General features: G+C 47.4%; 1 protein-coding gene across 6 annotated transcripts in view; it reads left to right on the top strand.

Moving 5' to 3' along the window:
• LOC140391931 (protein furry homolog) overlaps positions 1–21,224 on the top strand; it is a 790,380-nt gene that overhangs the window by 599,783 nt on the left and 169,373 nt on the right. For all 6 annotated transcript variants that reach the window (XM_072476991.1, XM_072476992.1, XM_072476988.1 and 3 more), the window contains 4 exons: positions 9,158–9,308; positions 14,975–15,078; positions 18,391–18,576; positions 20,932–21,130. In XM_072476991.1, the coding sequence (XP_072333092.1) occupies positions 9,158–9,308; positions 14,975–15,078; positions 18,391–18,576; positions 20,932–21,130 (640 nt within the window). The remainder of the gene's footprint in view (positions 1–9,157; positions 9,309–14,974; positions 15,079–18,390; positions 18,577–20,931; positions 21,131–21,224) is intronic.

Raw genomic sequence — 21,224 nt, forward strand, 5'->3', positions numbered from 1 at the left:
CCCCCCATGAATGTCTCCTTGCCTTCCCCAGGAAGTCCACCTCCGAGGTTTCACTCCCAACGTGGCTGGCAGCTCCAGGACCCGTTCTCCTCCGCAAGCACGTGCGGCTCCACAAGGCGGACCCATTGGTCGAGAGGGTACAGCTACTCCATGCAAACCCGCAGTACGCCTACGTGGCACGCACGCAGCACCACCATGCCAACCCCTGGTTCATGTGTACCCTTTCCGGGGGCAATCCCTGTCCCTGCCCTTCTGCGTCAGTGACCACCCACAACCCCCACCAACTGCTGAGGCCTCTGGCTGCACGGCTGAAGGCAAATGCTAATAGGGAATTCGCAATCATGGTTAAGTGCGCACTTCATACATGCCAAGTAGATTCCCATGAGTGGGTGGGTCATGTAGCTTGTGGGGGTCATTACATAGCATCCCAATCACACCCTGATGCCTGGACACTGTGCTTGAATACTGCGGGAGACAACACCACACACGCAACATCCAAACACCCAGGGGATGGTACACACCTCTGGGAACAGTCCCAAGCCGGAGGGTGGTTTGCGCCGGGGGGGGGGGGGGTTGCATGGATAGATGGGCATAGGGTTCGGAGGTCTGCCTGCATTGCAGAAGGAAGTGACAGAGGCATCATAATGGTTGTGCGAAAAGGTGTTTAATGTGTTGTACAAGCCTCCCCCACGATGGTGCTGCCCCAAACTCCCTCCCCCTCCCCAGGTGCTCGCAGTGATTCTCAACGTGCTTGGTCCTCCTAGCTCTACCACTACATTGCGGTGTTTCCCCAGATTGCACATCTGAGGTGCAAACAGCCAGCTGCTTGCCTCATCCCGTAGCCTTTGATGCCCCTGGTGGACATCCTCTGGGGTCGGAGGGCCTCAGCTCATTTGTCAGTGGCACATGCACAGCCGTGCCACCCTGTCCCATGTGCTGACTGCAAGACACGGCCTCATCAGAGGGGTGGAACATGGGGGAGCTGGTGGCCACTCCATGGGACGGAAACGGCTTGGCACCCAGTCAATCGGTGCCCATAGGGCCTTGGTGTTCACCTTGGAATGGAGGGGCAGCTGCTTCGAACCACAGCTTCCACTGCATCATCTGGCTCTGCCAGCCCTAGCGGTTCCCCATGGTCTGCACCATCGTGTCGGCCCCCTCAGCGATGCCCTTCAGTGACTGGGACGTGCTCTGCAACGCCTTGGCAATGCCCACCTGCGACTGGGACAAGCTCGCAGCGTCTCGGTCATGCCCATCTGAGAGCGGACATGTCCCACAGAACCTCATCAAGTCGGCCTAGTATGGGTGATATCCCCCAGCGAGTCGGACATTCTGCCGAGACCCTCAGCCATGACCGTCATCGACTGCGCGATACCTTGGACACCTTCACTAAGGCTCGCCACTGCGGTCGTCACCCTAGCAGTATTGACATTGGTGCCACGCATTGCCGGTGCCATCTCCTGCGCCCGCAGCCTCTGGGACTCCTCCAATCAGCTATAGATTTGCTGGCGTGACACTGATATTTCCCCCTGAATGTCCCGCCTGCACCCTATCATCTCAATCGGCTCCGAGTACCTCTGTGCCTCAGGCTTAGCACCAGCTGTGTCCTGGAATCCAGCAGCTCTCTAACTGCTGTCTCGCCTTGGGTTCCTGCCACCACCAGATGTGCATAATCAGAAGTGTGGTGCTCACCAGATTGTGCCCCAGAAGCCTGTCCCCTAACATGTCCCAACAAGATGTGTGTCTCTGCACTGGTGGAGAGTGGGAATGACAACTATACTGCAACTATAGCGGTTGCAACCTCAGAGCTCTCCTCCAAGGTGGCCTGCTCAGAGTCAGGAGAGGATGCCGCCCGGGTTGGGCTGGCGCCATCAGCTGGAGGACCTGTGGGAGAACGGACATGTGGTCAGTGGGAGGGATGGGTCAGTCAGTAAGGCAATAACAACTCATGTTTGACAGGTCCTCTGGGTGGAGGCCGGTGAATCCTCGCCTCTGCGGCGTCCACCAGCCTCCAAATGGGTGAACTATCTGTCCTCGGCCATTCTGTCACCTCCAGGGCTTGTTCTTCGAAGTAGGTGAGGATTCTTAAATCCAGCACCCCTCCGCCAATCTGGGCCCTCTCCCAACGATTATGGGAGTGCTTTTCCTGAGGAGACTTAGAGATGGCATCATTAGCCATATGCGTGGTTCACAGTGGTGATAGGGGGTGTGTGAACACCTAGATCTCTCTGACTTTCAATACTCTTGAGGGTTCTACCATTCACTGTATATTCCCTACCTGCATTCGACCTTCCAAAATGCATTACCTCACATTTGTAGACTCCCTAGCCAGGGGAAATATGTCAAGCGCAGTAAGACTTTTGCATGTTTGAATGGGATCAAGTCTCATTCTTTTACATTCCTGAGAATGTAGGCCCACTTTCCTAAGAGGACAATCCACCATCTCAGGAATCAGACTGGTAAACATTTGCTGCACTGGCTCTGTGGAATTATACCCTTCCTTTGGTAGGGGGACCAAAATTCTACACAATACTCCAGGTGTGGTCGCAGCAATGCTCTGTACAATTTCAGCAAGACCTCTTTACTCCTGTACTCAAATTTTCTTACAATAAAAACAACATAACCATTTACCTTCCTAATTGCTTGCAGTACCTGCATGTTAGCTTTTGGTGACTCATGAAGAACAACACCAGGTCCATTTGGACATCAACACTTTCCAATATCTCACCATTTAAAAAGTACTTTCCACATTATAATCTATCTGCCATGTTCCTGCCCACTATTAAACTGTCTGAATCCCCTTGAAGCCTCTTTGCAACCTCCTCACAACTCACATTCCCACCTAGGTTTGTGTCATCGGCACCTTGAAAATATTACAATTGATCGCCATATCCAAATCATTGATATACATTCTAAAAAGCTGGGGCTCAAGCACTGTTCCTTGCGGTACCCCTATGTGACACTAGTCACAGCTTGCCAACCTTAGAATGACCCATTTATTTCTGTCCTCTGTTTTCTGTCCATTAATCTATCCTCAATCCATGGCAGTATGCTATGCCCTAACCCATGTGTTCTAAGTTTGTTTACTAACTTCTCGTGTAGGACATACGAACATGGATTTGTTTATTGTCACGTGTACTGAGGTACAGTGAAAAGTGTTTTTCTGCGAGCAGCTCAAACAGATCATTTAGTACATGAAAATAAAATTAAAATAAAATACATAAAAGGGCAACGCAAGGTCCACAATGTAAAAGCATAGACAACGGCATCGGGTGAAGCATACAGGAGTGTAGTATTAATCAGGTATTAATCAGAACATGTGAATTAGGAGCAGGAGTAGGCCACTCGGCCCCTTGAGCCTGCTCCACCATTCAATAAAATCATGGTTGATCTGATTCTAACTTCAACCCCACATTCCTGAATACCCCCAATCACCTTTCATCCCCTTGTTAATCAAAAATCTATCTAGCTCTGCATTAAAAATATCCAAAGACTCTGCTTCCACTGCTTTGAGGAAGAGAGTTCCAGAGACCCTCAACCTTTTGAGAGAGAAAAATTCTCCTCATCTCTGTCTTAAATGAGTGACCCCTTAGTTTTAAACAGTGACCCCCTAGTTCTAGGGGTTCCTCTCCGACAAGAGGAAATATCCTCTCCAGAACTACCCTGCCAATGCCCCACAGGATTTTAAAGGTGTTAATCAAGTTGCCTCTTACTCTTTTAAACTCGAGTAGATACAAACCTACACTCTCCGACCTTTCCTCCACATCATGACCTTTCCTCATAAGACAACCCACCCATTCCTGATATTAGTCACGTAAACCTTCTCTGAACTGCTTCTAACACATTCCTTAAATAAGGAGACCGATAGTGTACACAATATTCCAGATGCAGTCTCAGTAAGGCCCTGTACAACTGAAACATAACCTCCCTACTTCTGTAATCAATTCTCATCACAATAATGATATAATTCTATTAGTTTTCCTAATTACTTGCTGTACCTGTATACTAGTCTTTTGTGATTCATGGACACGGACACCCAGATCCTTCTGCATCTCAGAGGTCTGCAATGTCTCACCATTTAGATAATACGCTTTTTTATTCTTCCTGCCAAAATGGAAAATTTTACATTTTCCCACATGATACTCCATTTGCCAGATTTATGCCACTCACTTAATCTATGTCCCTTTGTAGCCTCCTTACGCCCTCTTCACAATTTACTTTCCTACCTATCTTTGTCTCGTCAGCAAATTTAACAACCATACCTTCAGCCCCATCATTGAATCATTTATATAAACTGTAAAATGTTGAAGCCCCAGCACTGATCCCTATGACACACCACTCATCACATCTTGACAACCAGAAAAAGACCCATTCATGCCTGTTGACTAATCAATATTCAGTTCATACTAATATGTTACCCTCTATACCATGAGTTTTTATTTTAAGCAATAACCTTTGATGTGGCACCTTATCAAATGCCTTCAGGAAATCTAAGTACAGTACATCCACCAGTTTCCCTTTATCCACAGTAGATGTGACTCCTTCAAAGAACTCTCATAAATAGTTTAAACATGATTTCCCTTTCACAAAACCATGTTGACTCTGCCTGAATTTTTCCAAAGGCCCTGCTATAACATCTTTACTAATGTCTTCCAGCATTTTCCAATGACAGATGTTAGGCTAACTGGCCTGTGGTTTCGTGCTTTCTGCCTCCCTCCCTTTTTTGAATAAAGGAGTTGTATTTGCTATCTTCCAACCTAATGGGACCACACCCGAATCTAGGGAATTTGGGAAAATTGAAACCAATGTGCATCAACTATCTCATTGACCACTTCTTTCAAGTCTTTAGGGTGAAGTCTATCCAGTCTAAGGGATTTGTCAGCCCGCAGACCCAACAATTTGCTCAGTACCACTTCCCTGGTAATTGTAATTTTCTTGAGTTCTTCCCTCCCTTCCTTTTTTCTGATTTATCACTATTTCTGGGATGTTATTCGATTTGATTGATTTGATTTATTGTCACATATACCGAAGTACAGTGAAAAATATTTTTCTGCAGTCGAGGGAATGGACACAGTACGTACATAGTAGACAAATAAAATAATCAACACAGAACATTGACAAATGGTACATCGACAAACAGAGATCGGTTACAGTGCGGAACAAGGGGCCAAACAAAGCAAATACATGAGCAAGAGCAGCATAGGGCATCGTGAATAGTGTTCTTACAGGGAACAGATCAGTCAAGGGGAGTCGTTGAGGAGTCTTGTAGCTGGGGGAAAGAAGCTGTTCCTATGCCTGGATGTGCGGGTCTTCAGACTTCTGTATCTTCTGCCTGATGGAAGGGTCTGGAAGAAGGCAATACGTGGGTGGGAGGGGTCTCTGATAATTCTGTCTGCCTTCCTGAGGCAGCGGGAGGTGTATATAGAATCAATGTGGGGGTGGCAAGCTTATGTGATGCGTTGGGCTGAGTTCACCACACTCTGCAGTTTCTTGCGATCTTGGACCGAGCAGTTGCCATACCAAGCTGTGATGCAGCCGGATAGGATGCTCTCTATCGCACATCTGTAGAAGTTTGTGAGAGTCGATGCAGACATGCCAAATTTCTTGTGTCCTCTATCATGAAGACAGATGCAAAATGCCTGTTTAATTCATCTGCCAAAGCCTTCTTTCCATTACCAATTCCCCGGACACACTTTCTATGGAACCAGTGCTCATTTTGTTAACTCTTTTCTTGTTTAAATATCAATCGAAACTCTTTCATCTTTCCATCTTTCTATTACTAACGAGTTTTCTATAGTGCTCTCTTCTTTCCCTCCTTATGATTGTAAAATTCAATCATATTCTGATTGCTGCTACCTAGGGATGCTGTCACTTGGAGGTTATTGGGACCTTCTCGAAAACCTTCTGAAAATCAAAAACACCACACCCACTGTTTCCCGCTTATCTATTCTGCTAATCACATTCTCAGAAAACTCCAGAATGTCTCAAACAAGATTTCCCTTTCATAAAACTATGTTGACACTGTCCAATTCTACCATTATTTTCCAAGTGTCCAGTTATCACATCCTTTCTAATATATTCTAGTTTTTTCCCCTCTACTGATGTCAGGTTAAGAGGTCTGTAGTTCCCTGTTTCCACTCTCCTTTCTTAAATAGTGGGGTTACATTTGCCACCTTCCAATCTGCAGGAACTGTTCATGAATCTATAGAATTTTAGAAGTTGACTACCATGACTATCTCTACAACCACCTTTTTCAACACTCTGGGAATTTTCATCTTTCAATCTCATTATTATCTCCAGTACTACTTTTTTTATTAATAGTCATCTCTTTCAGTTCGTCAAGCTCATTAGTCACTTGGTTCTCTAGTAGTTTTGGGACAACGTCTGTATCTTCCTCCTCGAAGACGGGCATAAATGATTTGTTTAGTTTCTCTGCCATTTCCTATTCCTCATTATAAATTCTTCTGTCTCTGCCTGTAATGGACCCACATTTCTCTCTGTTAATCTTTTCCTTTTTACATTGTTATGATCAGGTGAGAAGGGGTGAACTGGCTCCCCTCTATTCAACAAATACCATTGGTCACAATAAAGGTTAAAGTTTATTTTTCACGAGGATATACCTTTTCTAAATCAGAATGTGTTTAATCATTTAAGCTGTGTGCAATAAGGCACCAGTCAAACAAGGTTTTTTGAGCCAAGGAAAGAACAAATTTATTAACCACTAAACTTGAAAACAATAATAAAATTCATGGGGCAGGATTCGCCAACCCTCCGCGCCGAAATCGCGATCGGCGGGGGGGCGGAGAATTACCCAAAATAGACACCCATTACAGCACGTGATTCTCCAGCGACCAGAAAATCGCCACCATTCGCACGCGCATGATCGACGCGGCGCCGGTCGGGGGCCATTAGAAAAGGCCCCACTGGCGATTCTCCGCACTCGACGGGCCGAGTGCCCGCCGACGTGGTTCTAATGTGGTTGCATCCTAGCAGGAACTCGGAGTCGCGGCTGATGGGGGCATTATGGTGGGGGGGTGGGGATCGGACACCGGGGGGGGCTTTGACGACAGGCAGGCCCGCGATCAGGGGCCACCGCGATCCAGGAGCGACCTATCTTCCTCCGCGCAGGCACCCGCTGTGTGGCTTCGCCATGTCAGCGGCGCCCGCGCCGAGGTGGGCCACCGCACGCATGTGTGGACCCGCTTCCGGCCACCGTGCGAATGCGCGGCCGCGCGGTCTATTCAGCAGGGCCCCGCCGGCAGCCAGAGCTGCAGGATGCATGCCGGAGGCCTGCTAGCCCGCTGGGGAACGGGGAATCACCCCGGACTTTCAAGGAAAAAGTCCGGAGTGATTCTCGCCCGTTTTCCGGCGGGCATGGGGACTTAGTCCCCCAAAGGGAGAATACCGCCCATGGTGTCAAACATTCGACTCTCATGCAGTCATTCAGGCCAACAGATACACACGCACAGGTATCAGAAATAAGATGATTTAGAGTTCAATAAGAATATATATTGCAATTATTCTGAGACCTTGATTCATTGGTAGGTTTCTGGTGTAGTTCGTAGTTTCTCGAACTGGGCGACGTGCTAGGCAGGATTTACTGCGCAACCCGGCACTAGTTTAAAGGCAGCGGAGGTGGCCCACTATCGGCCAGCGGCAGGATCTTCTGGTCCCACTGTTGTCAACGGGGTTTCCCAATGAAAGCGCCCCTCACCGCTGGGAACCCCGTAGCTGGGGTGCACCATCAGTCGGACCGCAAGATCCCACCAGTATGAACTGCTGGAAAATTCCAGAAGAGAGAGAGGAAAATAGAGCAGCGTTCAGCCTGTCTCCACTGCTGAAGACTTACTTCATACCACCTATGCCATTCACAATCTCTCTCGAGTGACTGGGCAACCTTGTCTTGAATACTTTATCATCTTGTATTTCCACGAGGTTTTGGGCATTTTGCCATTGTTTCAGTGTCGAGTACTTTGCAGTTTTAATGTTTCTTACTTAGACAGTTACAAGTTTCGTTGGGTCTCCGGATTATAGGAAATGTCTCTTGTCAGACTTCCCTAAGGGAGATTTGTTTGGTTCTCACCGTCACCTTGGAATCATAGAATCCCTGCAGTGCAGAAGGAGTCTGCACAGACCCTTCGAAAGAGCACTGTACCCATGCCTACTCCCCTGTCCACTCCACCCTATCCCTGCAACACCATATTCTAATCTGCACATCCCTGGACTCTGAGGGGCAATTTAGCATGGCAAATCCACCTAACCTGCGCATCTTTGGACTGTGGGAGGAAACTGGAGGACCCGGAGAAAACCCATGCAGACATGAGGAAAATGTGCTCACTCCACACAGTGATCCAAGGCCGGAATTGAACCCAGGTCCCTGGCGCTGTGAGGCAGCAGTGCTAACCACTGTGGCTTTTCATGTCCCACTGAATGTAGCCTTTCATTTTTAAACAGTGTTCTGTCTAAATTCAAATTGCAAAAGTTTCAGTCAGTTGAAAGTCAAAACATCATTCTCAAAGAATGATATAAAATAATAATAATCACTTATTGTCACAAGTAGGCTTCAATGAAGTTACTGTGAAAAGCCCCTATCGCCACATTCCGCCGCCTGTTCGGGGAGGCCGGTACAGGAATTGAACCCACACTGCTGGCATTGTTCTGCATTATAAGCCAGCTGTTTAGCCCACTGTGCTAAGAGCTTTCACAGTCGTGTTTATGTTTCTCACTAGTCTCATCTCATATTCTAATTTCTCTTTCTTCATCAATTTCTTTGCGGAATTGTAAAAAGCTCCCAATCCTTATGTTTCTTCATAATTTTCTCATTTTTTTAAAATGAAGATTTAAAATATACAGATACTTATGAATATATTTCATAAGCCCTGCTTATGCTGACAGGAACTCACACATGGTCAATATCTGCAATTTTAATAGATAACTAATTGTGGCAAGCTCACCAGAGATTTTTTGGTATGTATTGACAGCAAGCAAGGCAAACATTGTAAATTCACAAGAATGCCTAAAGTTGATGTCTGTCTTATGACATGTGATTAGACAGTTATCTTTTTAAAGTGATAAGATAGCCATTATCATTACGCACAGAATATTTTAAATATTGAACCAGCTACAACGTCAATATTGTTATGTCTATACTCCTCAGGTGATCCGTTGCCTCCTTATGCTAGTTGGTTGATGAAAACTGTGGAGGCGAATGTACCACAGCCCCTCCCAATGCCTGTTAATGGAGGGTGCTGGGCCCCCCTTGTGGATTATCTCCCAGAAACTATCACACCTCGTGGACCACTTCACAGGTTAGATGATTGTCTTCAAAATGCTGTCTGTACTTTCGAAGATACTTCTCAAAGGATTTGAATTATGTGTCAAATGTGCAGGTATTTTGTGTCCAAAACAAGGAAGAGCAGTTTTGATCTGTACACTTTCAGACAATAACACACTATCACATAAAATAACACTTTTAAAAACTTGAGTAGACTGATGACAGTCTGATTATTTACTGTGATTGACTAAAATATGAGGCACGATCTAAACAAATTTGTTCAAAGTGAGATAGCGAGCGGGAATCGCCAGCCTTTTGCCGACGGTCGACCCAGCGAGGCTGTCACGGGTATCAAACTTTAATTAGAGCACTTAATGATGCCCCACGAGCTTCACGCTGCAAATGGCTGTCCCGCCAGCTGATTTGCTGGGACTGCGCCCAGTGGCTCCCCGCTAATGAGGGGAGCAGCACTTAAACCGATCCCACAGAGCAAACCAGAGAGCACGCAGCCATGCCCCACGCAGACCAGCTCCACAATTCGGAAATGCTGACCTGGTCTGACTGATGAACGCAGTGGAGTCCAGACGGGATACCCTGTTCACCCGAGGAGGTCGGAGGGTCAGCCACAGATCAAGCCAGTGCCGCCTGGGAGTCAGTGACAGCAGCTGTCGGCTGGGCGTGTCACCAGAAGGACTGCCACCCAGTGCTGCAAGCAGCTCAACCACCCACACCGGGCCACACGGGTGAGTTGGCATCAGCCCACTGGCATCTTCTACCCCCCCCCCCCCCCAATGACCCTGTGCCTGGCAATCCCCTCTCCCCCAAGCATAAGACCACAAAATGCCCCAGCACACCCTTTCTTAATCTGGTGGTGACACAGTAGCATAGTGGTTAGTCTGTTGCTTCACTGCTCCAGTGTCCCAGGTTCGATTCCCGGATTCCCGGCTTGAGTCACTGTCTGTGCGGAGTCTGCACGTTCTCCCGTGTCTGAGTGGGTTTCCTCCGGGTGCACCGGTTTCCTCCAATAGTCCAAAGAGGTGCAGGTTAGGTGGATTGGCCATGATAAATTGCCCTTAGTGTCCAAGGAGGTTGGGTGGGGTTACTGGGTTACGGGTATAGGGTGGAGATGTGAGCCTGGGTGAGGTGCCCTATCCAAGGGCTAGTGCAAACTCGATGGGCCGCATGGCCTCCTCCTGCACTGTAAATTCTATGATTCTATAGTGAGCACCACAGAGTTGCAGATGCATATCAGGTGGAGGCAGGAATGTCCAGGCGAGACAGCAGTCGGAGGTCTGCTGGATCCCCGGACCTAGCTGAGTCCCAGTCAGGTGATGAGCCTTTGGACATTGCTATCCCAGAGTTGATGCAGTCAATAGGGTGCAGCCACGAGATTCAGAGGGGGATGTCAGCGACACTCCGGGTCCATAGCTGTTTGGAGGAGTCCCAAAGGCTACGCACGCAGGAGATAGCGCCGGCAATGTGTGGCACCGAGGCCAACACTGCTAGGGTGGTGACCGCAATGGAAATCCTGGAGCAAGTGTTCAGCACGTGAGTGGTGGTGTCCAAGCCATAGCTGAGTCAGTGACAGCCATGTTTGAGTACCTCAACAGCATGTCCGAGTCTCTGGGAGACGTGTCCTTGATGGAGGTGGACCTTTCCAAGCCGCTACGGAGCATTCCCAGTCTCAGGTGGGCATCGCTGAGGTGTTCCAGAGCATGTCCCAGTCGTTGAGGACCGTGTCCCATTTGCAGGTCGACATTGGCGAGCTGCAGAGTATGACCCACTCAGAGGGGTATCGATTAGTACATCGACACCATGATGCAGACATTGGGGAGCCTCGAGGGCTAGCAGAACCAGAAGATGCAGGGAATCCGGAGCTCAATCCAGCTGCCACTTCATCCCGAGGTGACATCCGGGGCCCTGCGGGCACCAATTGGGAGGAGGGAGCGCTGGAGATCGACCCGGAGACTCCCAATGGGGTGACGACGGCGGTCACCAGCTCTCCCGAGTCCACCACCCCCCAATAATGGCATATCTTGGGGTCAGCATGCAGAACAGGTTGGCACGGCAAGGCATGTTCCACCACCAAGTCGGATGGGACACTCCGGCTCCAGGCCCATCCGTGGACACCTGCCAGAGGCATCAAAGGCCATGGGACATGGTAAGCAGCAGGCTGCCCCCACCCCTCATGTGCATCCTGCAGACAAACCCAGGCAGAGAGGTAGAACACGGAGGGCTAAGCAGATAGAGGATCACTAAGAGGGTATTTGGTGGGAGGGGAAGAGCGGCACCATTGGGAGCTAGCTAAGGACGGTTGGGGTCATGATTGCACATCATTAAAGAATGCTATACACGATATATGTGAAGCCTCTGTCCCCTTGTTCGGTACTACGGGCTGGCCTGCACCCTCCTTTCCAGGTAGCCCTTTGCCCCTCTTCCTCTTCCCCCCCCCCCCCCAAAGGCATACCATGTGCAGGTGATGGGTGTCACCCTGGAGTGATATTACATACACCTTGGGAGGGAAGAACAGGATGACAGAGGGGGGTGGGGGATGAGGGGGGAGGCAGGGGGTAGTATGAGGCGTAGGGGTGGAACACGGGTGGGAGGGGCAGTGAGCAGGAAGGGGAAGGGGGAGAGATGACGGATGAAGCCATCTCCCATATGAAGCGAGTGGGGATGAGGGCCTTCCTGGTCCTCCAAGCTTGCCGGCCACTCGCCGTTGCCACCTGTCCTCCAACCTCCAGCTGGTCACGCAAGTCCTCCCTAGGCCCGTCCTCCAGCCCCCCCTGCTGTGGCTCCTCCTCGTCCTGGGTGGCCGCATGTTCCTCTACTCCACTGCATTGCCCCGCTGCTGTGCCAAGTTGTGGAGGGAACAGCAGACCATCACAAAGCGGGCATCCCTCATGGAGGTGTACTGCAGTGCACTGCCAGAGTGGTCGAGGCATCAGAACTTCATCCTGAGAAGTCCGATGCACTGCTCAATGACAGCGCTGGTGGCCACAAGGGCCTCATTATATCGGGTGTTCGCATCAGTACTAGCGTCATTAGCCAGGCCCTAAGTGGGTACCCCTTACCCCCAAGAGCCAGCTGGTCACCCGTCCCTGAAAGATGCCGGGTATCTCAACTGCCTGAGGATGTAGCTGTCGTGTAGGCTCCCTGGGAAGCATGCACACACGTGCATGATCTTCAGATAGTAGTCGTACACAAGTTGGACTTTCAGGGAGTGGAACCTGTTCCTGTTTGAGGGCCCCTCCCGGACAGCCCGGTGAGCGCAAGGTGACATCCGTGCCATTTATTAACCCCTGGACCTAGGGCATCATGGCAATGCTGGAGAATCCTGCTGCCTGGGCATCTTGATGGGTTTGGGCTAGATCAAAGTCAGTTTATAAGCCAGCTTCCCGGGCAAACAGGGCATCTGTGACTTCACGGATGTATTTGTGGGCTGTTGGTTGGAATATGCCACACAAGACGCTGCTCAAGCCCTGGAATGATACTGAAACATAGAATTACCGGGCTGCGTTGACCTTAACGCCCCTGGGAGCAGATATTCTCCTCCTACACATGGTGCCAAGTCTGCAAGGACATGGCACAGGTGCCGCACCGTCCCCTTGTTTAGATGGAGCCTCCTGCGGCACAGGAATTGGAGAGGGTGTGAGACGAACAATCAATTATGGCTTCCACCACAATACCCGCGGATCCCCCGAGCGTCCCCCACCCTCGCATCCCCTGCCATCCCACAGGGTGCCATCCAACACGCCCTGCACATGCACCCCCGGCTGCAGCAATGGTCCCTGGTAACCGGACCCCAGACCCTTTACCCTAGACACCCACTGGTAAAGTCACCTGGACTGGGCACTGGTTCCCTCCCCTGTCCACGAACACACGTTTTGGTCAGGGGGATGTCCCCAGGGCCAAGGTCCAGCTGTTGGGTGTTCTATTGTTGCCTGCTGCCTCTGTGCTATTGATGTTTCTGGAGTTCAGGACATGTCCAGGCCCCACCTGTCCTTTTTGGACACTATGGGGCAATTTAGAATGGCCAATCCACCTAACCTGCACATCCTTGGACTGTGGGAGGAAACCAAAGCACCCGGAGGAAACCCACGCCGACACGGTGAGAACATGCAGACTCCACACAGACAGTCACCCGAGGCCGGAATTGAACCTAAGACCCTGGAGATGTGAGGTAGCAGTGCTAATCACTGCCGCCCTGGCTGCAACGATCTGGCTGTGCTAACCACCCCGAAGACTGCCAACTCGGGCATAGCTCCATCCTCATCTCCACCACCAGAACATGTGGGCATGGTTGGTCGGGCCTCCTTGGCACTGTTCGCATTTGTCCTCTACATCCGGGAAGAACCTGCTCATTCGGGTTCTGGATAAGAGGGCTCTGTGTACCTCTTCAGCTTCATTAGGTTTAGTCTTGCACATATGGAGGTAAAGTTAATCCTGTTCAGTGCTTCGCTCCAGAGTCCTCATCCTATTTCAAACCCTAAGTCTTCCTCCTGCAGAGGCCCAGAATAATGCTCTGGGGATCCAGGTTCAAATCCCGCGACTGCTGATGGTGAAATTTCAATTCAATAAAAATTTGGAATTAAAAATCTAATGATGATCATGAAACCATTGTTGATTGTCGTAAAGACCCATCTGGTTCACTAATGTTCCTTACGATCTGTCATCCTTACCTGGTCTTGCCTATATGTGACTCCAGATCCACAGCAATGTGGTTGACTCTTAACTGCCCCTCTAGAGCAATTAGGATGGGTAATAAATACTGGCACAGCCTACGACGCCCACGTCCCATGAACAAATAAACAATAAAATATTGCATATTGGGTTTGTGGGCATGGAGGTGACATGAAGACTGGGTGGAGGGTGAAGGCTGGAGAGCCCAATAGCCTTTAATACAACTGGGACAAAGATTCACAGAACCGACATAAGTCTTCTAACCTGCGTGCCTCAGCACTCGCCTGCCCTTGTGACCACATCTGACCTTCTAGAGTCGGCGAGCCCAACCTGATCCCGTCCTCACCTCCCCAAAGCGAAAATGTCGAGTTGGGAGATTTTCTGACTCGAGCTTCCCACCTCATTAATGAAAATCTGGCCCAATATTTCAGGTTTGTGTCCTTGCTTCCTGACCTGTTGAGTATTTCCAGCATTGTTTTTTATTATTTCAGATTTCCAGATCTGCAATATTCTGCTTATGACAGAGAGCTAAGAGGTGTAATTGCACTCTACTCACCAGCATGCTGTCTGAAATATGTGATTTGATCCATTGGCTATCATACTGTACACTGCTGTGTGTTTTCAAGCAGTGCTTGACAGTGCAGCGATATTTGCCAATGTATAAAGAGACTGAGGACAACATATACCTGCAGACAATGTGCTAAAAAGTACTGCAGAGTTCAGACAACACACAGCACTAACACATCCCTGATTTCAGAAAAACACACAGTGCTAACATTTCCCAGTCTGGGCCCTGCTTTGGAATGCTGGCTTCCTGACAGCCTCACATTCTATTACAAATCACCTTCCGAACAGCCAGAATGTTTGTATCACATTTTACACTAGTACTTGCCAATGTTCTGTACAGTGTCATCAACAACTGAATTCCAAGTAAGGAAATAAATTTAAAAACTAAACCATTGCTTAGCTGAACTTACTATGCTTCAGTACTCACATTTTGCTTTTCTGTGGGAACAGGTGCAACATTGCTGTCATCTTCATGACAGAAATGGTGGTTGACCACAGTGTTAGAGAAGACTGGGCTCTACATCTGCCTCTGCTAATTCATGCACTCTTTCTGGGTAAGGCCAAATGTTTTATTTTGCATTGAAAATTGTCACATCTGGTCGCATCTGCCTTTTAATGTGCAGTGTGGTGTGATTGATCAGTGTTTGCTTGTCAATTCATACTTACCTCATGGTAATTCTGAATTTTAGAGTATAAGGTAGATATTGTAGATAGTTTTACTTTTCTGACTTGTTATGGTTTATTTTGTTTGTTTAAAACAATGGAATCTTGTGGCTTTATTCTCATTGTTATGACACCCACGGCAAGTGCGTAGTCAATTCCAGCCCCATTTGTCACAGAGCCAAAGCACAAGTGAATTAACCAATCATTCTTATAGAAATACCCAAAATCTTTGGCCCTTGGCTGTTCAATAATTACAGTCACCAGGTTTATAAGTTTAAACACAATAACACAATTACTATTTATTTATACTGGACCAAACATGAAATATGCAGTGAATATAGCTGCTTAATGTCAAACTAATGTCTGATCTCACCCCCCTCCCTTTTAACTGCTCCACCCTTACACACAAGACAGACAAGCACAGGGGAAGAAAGGGGTAAAAATAATAAAGATTAAGATCACAAAATAAGAGTCCGTGCTTCAGATGGTGAATTCTTTAGTACACTTCTTCACAGTATGAATGTGGATTAAAGCCTGTAAAGATCTTCCTTGCAGTTAAAAATATCTTACAGCTTCCAGGAGTGGGCCCTGGCTTCACAACAGCCTGTTCTACAAAGAGAATTATCAGATCTGGTTTCTCTTTGTATCAGCCTTTTCTACAGAGAGAGCTGTCAGATTCTGGATGATGCTTATATCAGCCTTTTCTGCAGAGAGAGTTATCAGATTCTGGATGATGCTTATATCAGCCTTTTCTACAGAGAGAGTTATCAGATTCTGGATGATGCTTATATCAGCCTTTTCTACAGAGAGAGTTGTCAGATTCTGGATGATGCTTATATCAGCCTTTTCTACAGAGAGAGTTATCAGATTCTGGATGATGCTTATATCAGCCTTTTCTGCAGAGAGAGTTATCAGATTCTGGATGATGCTTATATCAGCCTTTTCTACAGAGAGAGTTATCAGATTCTGGATGATGCTTATATCAGCCTTTTCTACAGAGAGAGTTATCAGGGGCGAAATTCTTCTACCCGCCCCGCCACATGTCTGCCCCGACCGGCCGGCGGGAGTCTCCGTAACACCGGCCGGTCAATGGGGTTTCCCATTGTGGGGCAGCCCCACGCCGTCGGGAAATCCCTGGGCGCTGGCAAAACGGAGACTCCCGCCGGCGGAGAATGACGCGCAAGATTCTGGATAATGCTTATATCAGCCTTTTCTACAGAGAGAGTTATCAGATTCTGGATGATGCTTATATCAGCCTTTTCTGCAGAGAGAGTTATCAGATTCTGGATGATGTTTATATCAGCCTTTTCTACAGAGAGAGTTATCAGATTCTGGATGATGCTTATATCAGCCTTTTCTACAGAGAGAGTTATCAGATTCTGGATGATGCTTATATCAGCCTTTTCTGCAGAGAGAGTTATCAGATTCTGGATGATGCTTATATCAGCCTTTTCTACAGAGAGAGTTATCAGATTCTGGATGATGCTTATATCAGCCTTTTCTACAGAGAGAGTTATCAGATTCTGGATGATGCTTATATCAGCCTTTTCTACAGAGAGAGTTATCAGATTCTGGATGATGCTTATATCAGCCTTTTCTACAGAGAGAGTTATCAGATTCTGGATGATGCTTATATCAGCCTTTTCTACAGAGAGAGTTATCAGATTCTGGATGATGCTTATATCAGCCTTTTCTACAGAGAGAGTTATCAGATTCTGGATGATGCTTATATCAGCCTTTTCTGCAGAGAGAGTTATCAGATTCTGGATGATGCTTATATCAGCCTTTTCTACAGAGAGAGTTATCAGGGGCGAAATTCTCCGACCCCCCGCCGGGTCGGAGAATCGCCGGGGGATGGCGTGAATCCCGCTCCCGCCGGTTGCCGAAGTCTCCAGCACCGGAGATTCAGTGGGGGCGGGAATCGCGCCGCGCCGGTTGGCGGGACCCCCCCCGCTCGATTCTCCGGCCCGAATGGGCCGAAGTCCCGCCGCTAAAATGCCTGTCCAGCTGGCGTAAATTAATTCACCTACCTTACTGGCGGGACAAGGCGGCGCGGGCGGGCTCCGGGGTCCTGGGGGGGGGCGCGGGGCGATCTGGCCCCGGGGGGGTGCCCCCACGTTGGCCTGGCCCGCGATCGGGGCCCACCGATCCGCGGGCGGTCCTGTGCCGTGGGGGCACTGTTTCCCTTCCGCCTCCACCACGGTCTCCACCATGGCGGAGGCGGAAGTGACTCCCTCCGCTGCGCATGCGCGGGAATGCTGTCAGCGCCCGCTGACACTCCCGCGCAAGCGCCGCCCGGAGATGTCATTTCCGCGCCAGCTGGCGGGGCACCAAAAGCCTTTTCCGCCAGCTGGCGGGGCGGAAATCCGTCCGGCGCCAACCTAGCCCCTCAAGGTTGGGGCTCAGCCCCCAAAGATGCGGAGCATTCCGCACCTTTGGGGCGGCGCGATGCCCGTCTGATTTGCGCCGTTTTGGGCTCCAGTCAGCGCACATCGCGCCGTTTCCGGAGAATTTCGCCCCCGATTCTGGATGATGCTTATATCAGCCTTTTCTGCAGAGAGAGTTATCAGATTCTGGATGATGTTTTTACAGCCTTTTCTGCAGAGAGAGTTGGTTCCCACAGTGGCCATTTGGTGAGAATTCTCTTTTTTTTCTGGAGAAACAGAGCAGGAAAAAATAGGTTTTCTCTCTTAGCTGCCAAAGCAAAACTGAAAATTCCTTAGGTCTCTGAACCATTTTGGTGGGAATTGATCCAATCGCCACCTGTTACTGGGCAGAACGTTTTGGCCTTTTGGGCCAAATAATTGGTCATCAACAAAATCAAGACTCAGCCAATCTCTGTCCCACGGTGCCGGTCAGTCTACCACTCCAGTCTAAACCAGCACAGACTTCAGCTCAAATTAAAGGCTTAGGCCACTTTCCTTAAAGACACACGTCCATAAATAATCCATGGATCAAAAATGTAACAGCAAAAGTTAAAAAAGGGGGAAATAAAATAATAAACAGGGACAAACCGGAAGGGCCATTATATCAAAGTGAGCAACTGGGATTTCAAACTTCGTCAACTTTAAACAAAAAGGTACTGGTCCCTAACTGGATCGTGGCAAAATCTATGTCTGTATTACAAACCTTGTTTACCGATGTGATAACTGAAGAACAAGGGTAAGGTTGCACTTAATTTATTTTTTTGTCTTTTTTTTAAGGTCTTGATCATTATCGCCCAGAAGTATTTGAACACAGCAAAAGATTACTTTTACACCTCTTGATAGCCTTGACTTGCAATGACAATTTCCAGGCTGTGGCGACAGTTCTTCTGCTTAACAGAGAAGTCAGTGAAAGTAAAACACTTACAGTAAAACCAGTTTACCCACCAGAATATCTCTATTCAGGTAAAGATAACATTGAAATAAATTGAGACTCCACCAGTTAATTACTCAAGGACGGTAAATAAATGAATCATAGTTTAAAGAATTAAAGTCGTAAATAATCTTAAATGTTTTACCATTCCTGTTTTTGAAACACATTATCCTACTTTGTGTAGACATTTTTTGACGGCCAGGTAATTTGCATAAATGTTTCTCAAATGTCACAAGTTATGAAATTTTACTTCAATATGCACATTTTGGAAACCCTGTTGTTATGATATTGAGCCCTCTTCTGTCTACACTGTTCATTCTTTCCCAACAGAGAAACAAAATGACTTATACCCAAGCACTGCCAGCAATGTTAGTTGGTTAGTACTTTATGTGCAAAAATGTTCCAGACGATCTTCATGTCAACAACGTATAAATTAGTCTCTGCCTGTTTTTGAGCCCAGACTCATAGCAGTTCATGTGCAAACAGAGGCATAAGGTTGTCCCAAAATTGGGCATCATCTAACTATTTCAGGCAATCTGCTGACATCTGCTTCACCATCACCCTTCTCCAGGATTGAATTTCAGTGGGACTAACAGCTTTGCAGATTTGACACAGGTCAACCCACTGCTTAAATTGGTTAGTGTTGCTCCCATATTACACCTGTAAAATGGATTGACCGCACACACCAAATTCTACCACAATATATCGATATTTATCCTAAAGAGTAGATCTCCGATCGAATGGGAGCACCCCTAGGTAATGAGTGGCACGGTAGCACAGTGGTTAACACTGCTACTCCACAACACCAAGGATTCAAGTTCAATGTCAGCCTTAGGTGACTGTGTGGAGTTTGCACTTCCACTCTGCGTCTGCGTGGGTTTTCTACAGGTGCTCTGGTTTCCTCCCACAGTCCAAAGATGTGCAGGTTAGGTAGGCTTACGTGGAAAGGGCAGGGGAGTAGGCCTAGGTTAGGTGCTCTTTCAGAGGGTCTGTGCAGACTCAATGGGTGAATGGCACTGTAGAGATTCTATGAGTCCATGATTACTCGGCCGAGATGGCATCATATAGGAAACTGAAAACTCAAACCCATTTTCCAGAACTCAGCTGGACAAATAGATACATTAAATCTGAAAAAAGATACTGAAAGCTTCAAACAAACAGATGAGAAATTCATAGGAATTTGTAATCAGCAGGTTTTGACAGTTTTGTCTTTATCCACTGATTACAAACTTCAGAATCCCATGTAATATAAAATAGCATTTGATTGATTCAGTAGATGGCATCTCATAGGAAGAAGAACAAAACCTTGGACTATAACTTGGTAAGCAATGCTCCCATTTTACAGGTGCAATATGAGTGCAATGCATTCTAATTAATGTTTTGAATTCTTGTGGAATGGATGTTGCTGGCCAGGTTGGCATTTATTGGTGAAGTTTTGAATACAATGTGAGTGGCTTTTTTAGTCCATCTCAGAGTATATAAGAAATAAATGTCACCACAGTCCCAGAAGACCATAGGTTGCTCTCCCCTTTGAGATCTGACTGGTGGTGATTTAACCTGAGGATCTCCGGCGAGGGACAAGGTTGAGAAGGCAGGCTCTTCATGAATAACCTCAGCCAGTACGGGAATTGAACACATGTTGTTGGTATCGCTCTGCGTCACGAACCATCCGTCAGGCCAACTGAACTATCTGACTCCCGTATACAATTGATTGTCCAATTTCACAGTATAGTTAAGAGTCAACTAGATTGAGGTGGCAATGGTGTCAAATATAGACCACGCTGGATTATAACAGCAGGCTTCCTTCACTTGCATCTTAATGAATATTTGGGTTTTTCCTTTCTGGTATCAGGATCTTATTTACAATTTTTTTTTAAAAGACCTGAATTCAGGTTCTCAAACTGCTTCAAACAGTAGAATTTGAGCTACATTCTCTGGGTTACCAGTCTAGGCCTCTGCATAACGAGGTCAGTTACATAACCACAAAACTACTATTAACCCAAAATTAAATGTTTTGTGGAAGATTATGGTTGTTAAGGTAATGAATCCTGCACATTTCTTACAATTAAGAATTGTAAAAATCCAAACAGATATTTTTTCATAAACAGAAAAAAGATATTTGTTCTTTGCAAAGGCTTTGAAATATGTTAAATTGATAGCTTAGGTTCAATGAAATTCACTTCCTGATAATTTACTAGGCAAAGTAAATAATAGCAAATGCTTACATCACCTATCATATTGTGAGATAATTAGTTCCAAAAAAACGTTAGATTGAGAGGGCAGTTTGCACCCTTGGAATAAAGAGGATATCATGTGTGCAGCATTCAGATTCACAGTGCTAATTTTGTATTGACTTTTCCAGTGACAATCTTGTCTACTTGCACTAGGTGGTTTTGACTTCTTAAGAGAGTATCAGTCTTCTCCAGTTCCAGATTCAGGATTAAGCTCAAGTTCCACATCTTCCAGTATCAGCCTGGGAGGCAGTAGTGGAAACCTCCCACAGATCTCTCAGGAGATGGAAGAGATTGAAACAGCAGCTGAAATAGATGAGAAGGCTCACAAGCTAATTGAGTTTTTAGCAACCAGGTAATAAATTTAAGACATGGGTTTCGCTGTCCACATTTGTAAAGCATTTTATGTTCACGTTTGGGAAAGCTTTTGCTTTAAAGTATAAGAAAAA

This window comes from Scyliorhinus torazame, chromosome 15, assembly GCF_047496885.1.
Source record: "Scyliorhinus torazame isolate Kashiwa2021f chromosome 15, sScyTor2.1, whole genome shotgun sequence".
Classification (NCBI taxonomy): domain Eukaryota; kingdom Metazoa; phylum Chordata; class Chondrichthyes; order Carcharhiniformes; family Scyliorhinidae; genus Scyliorhinus; species Scyliorhinus torazame.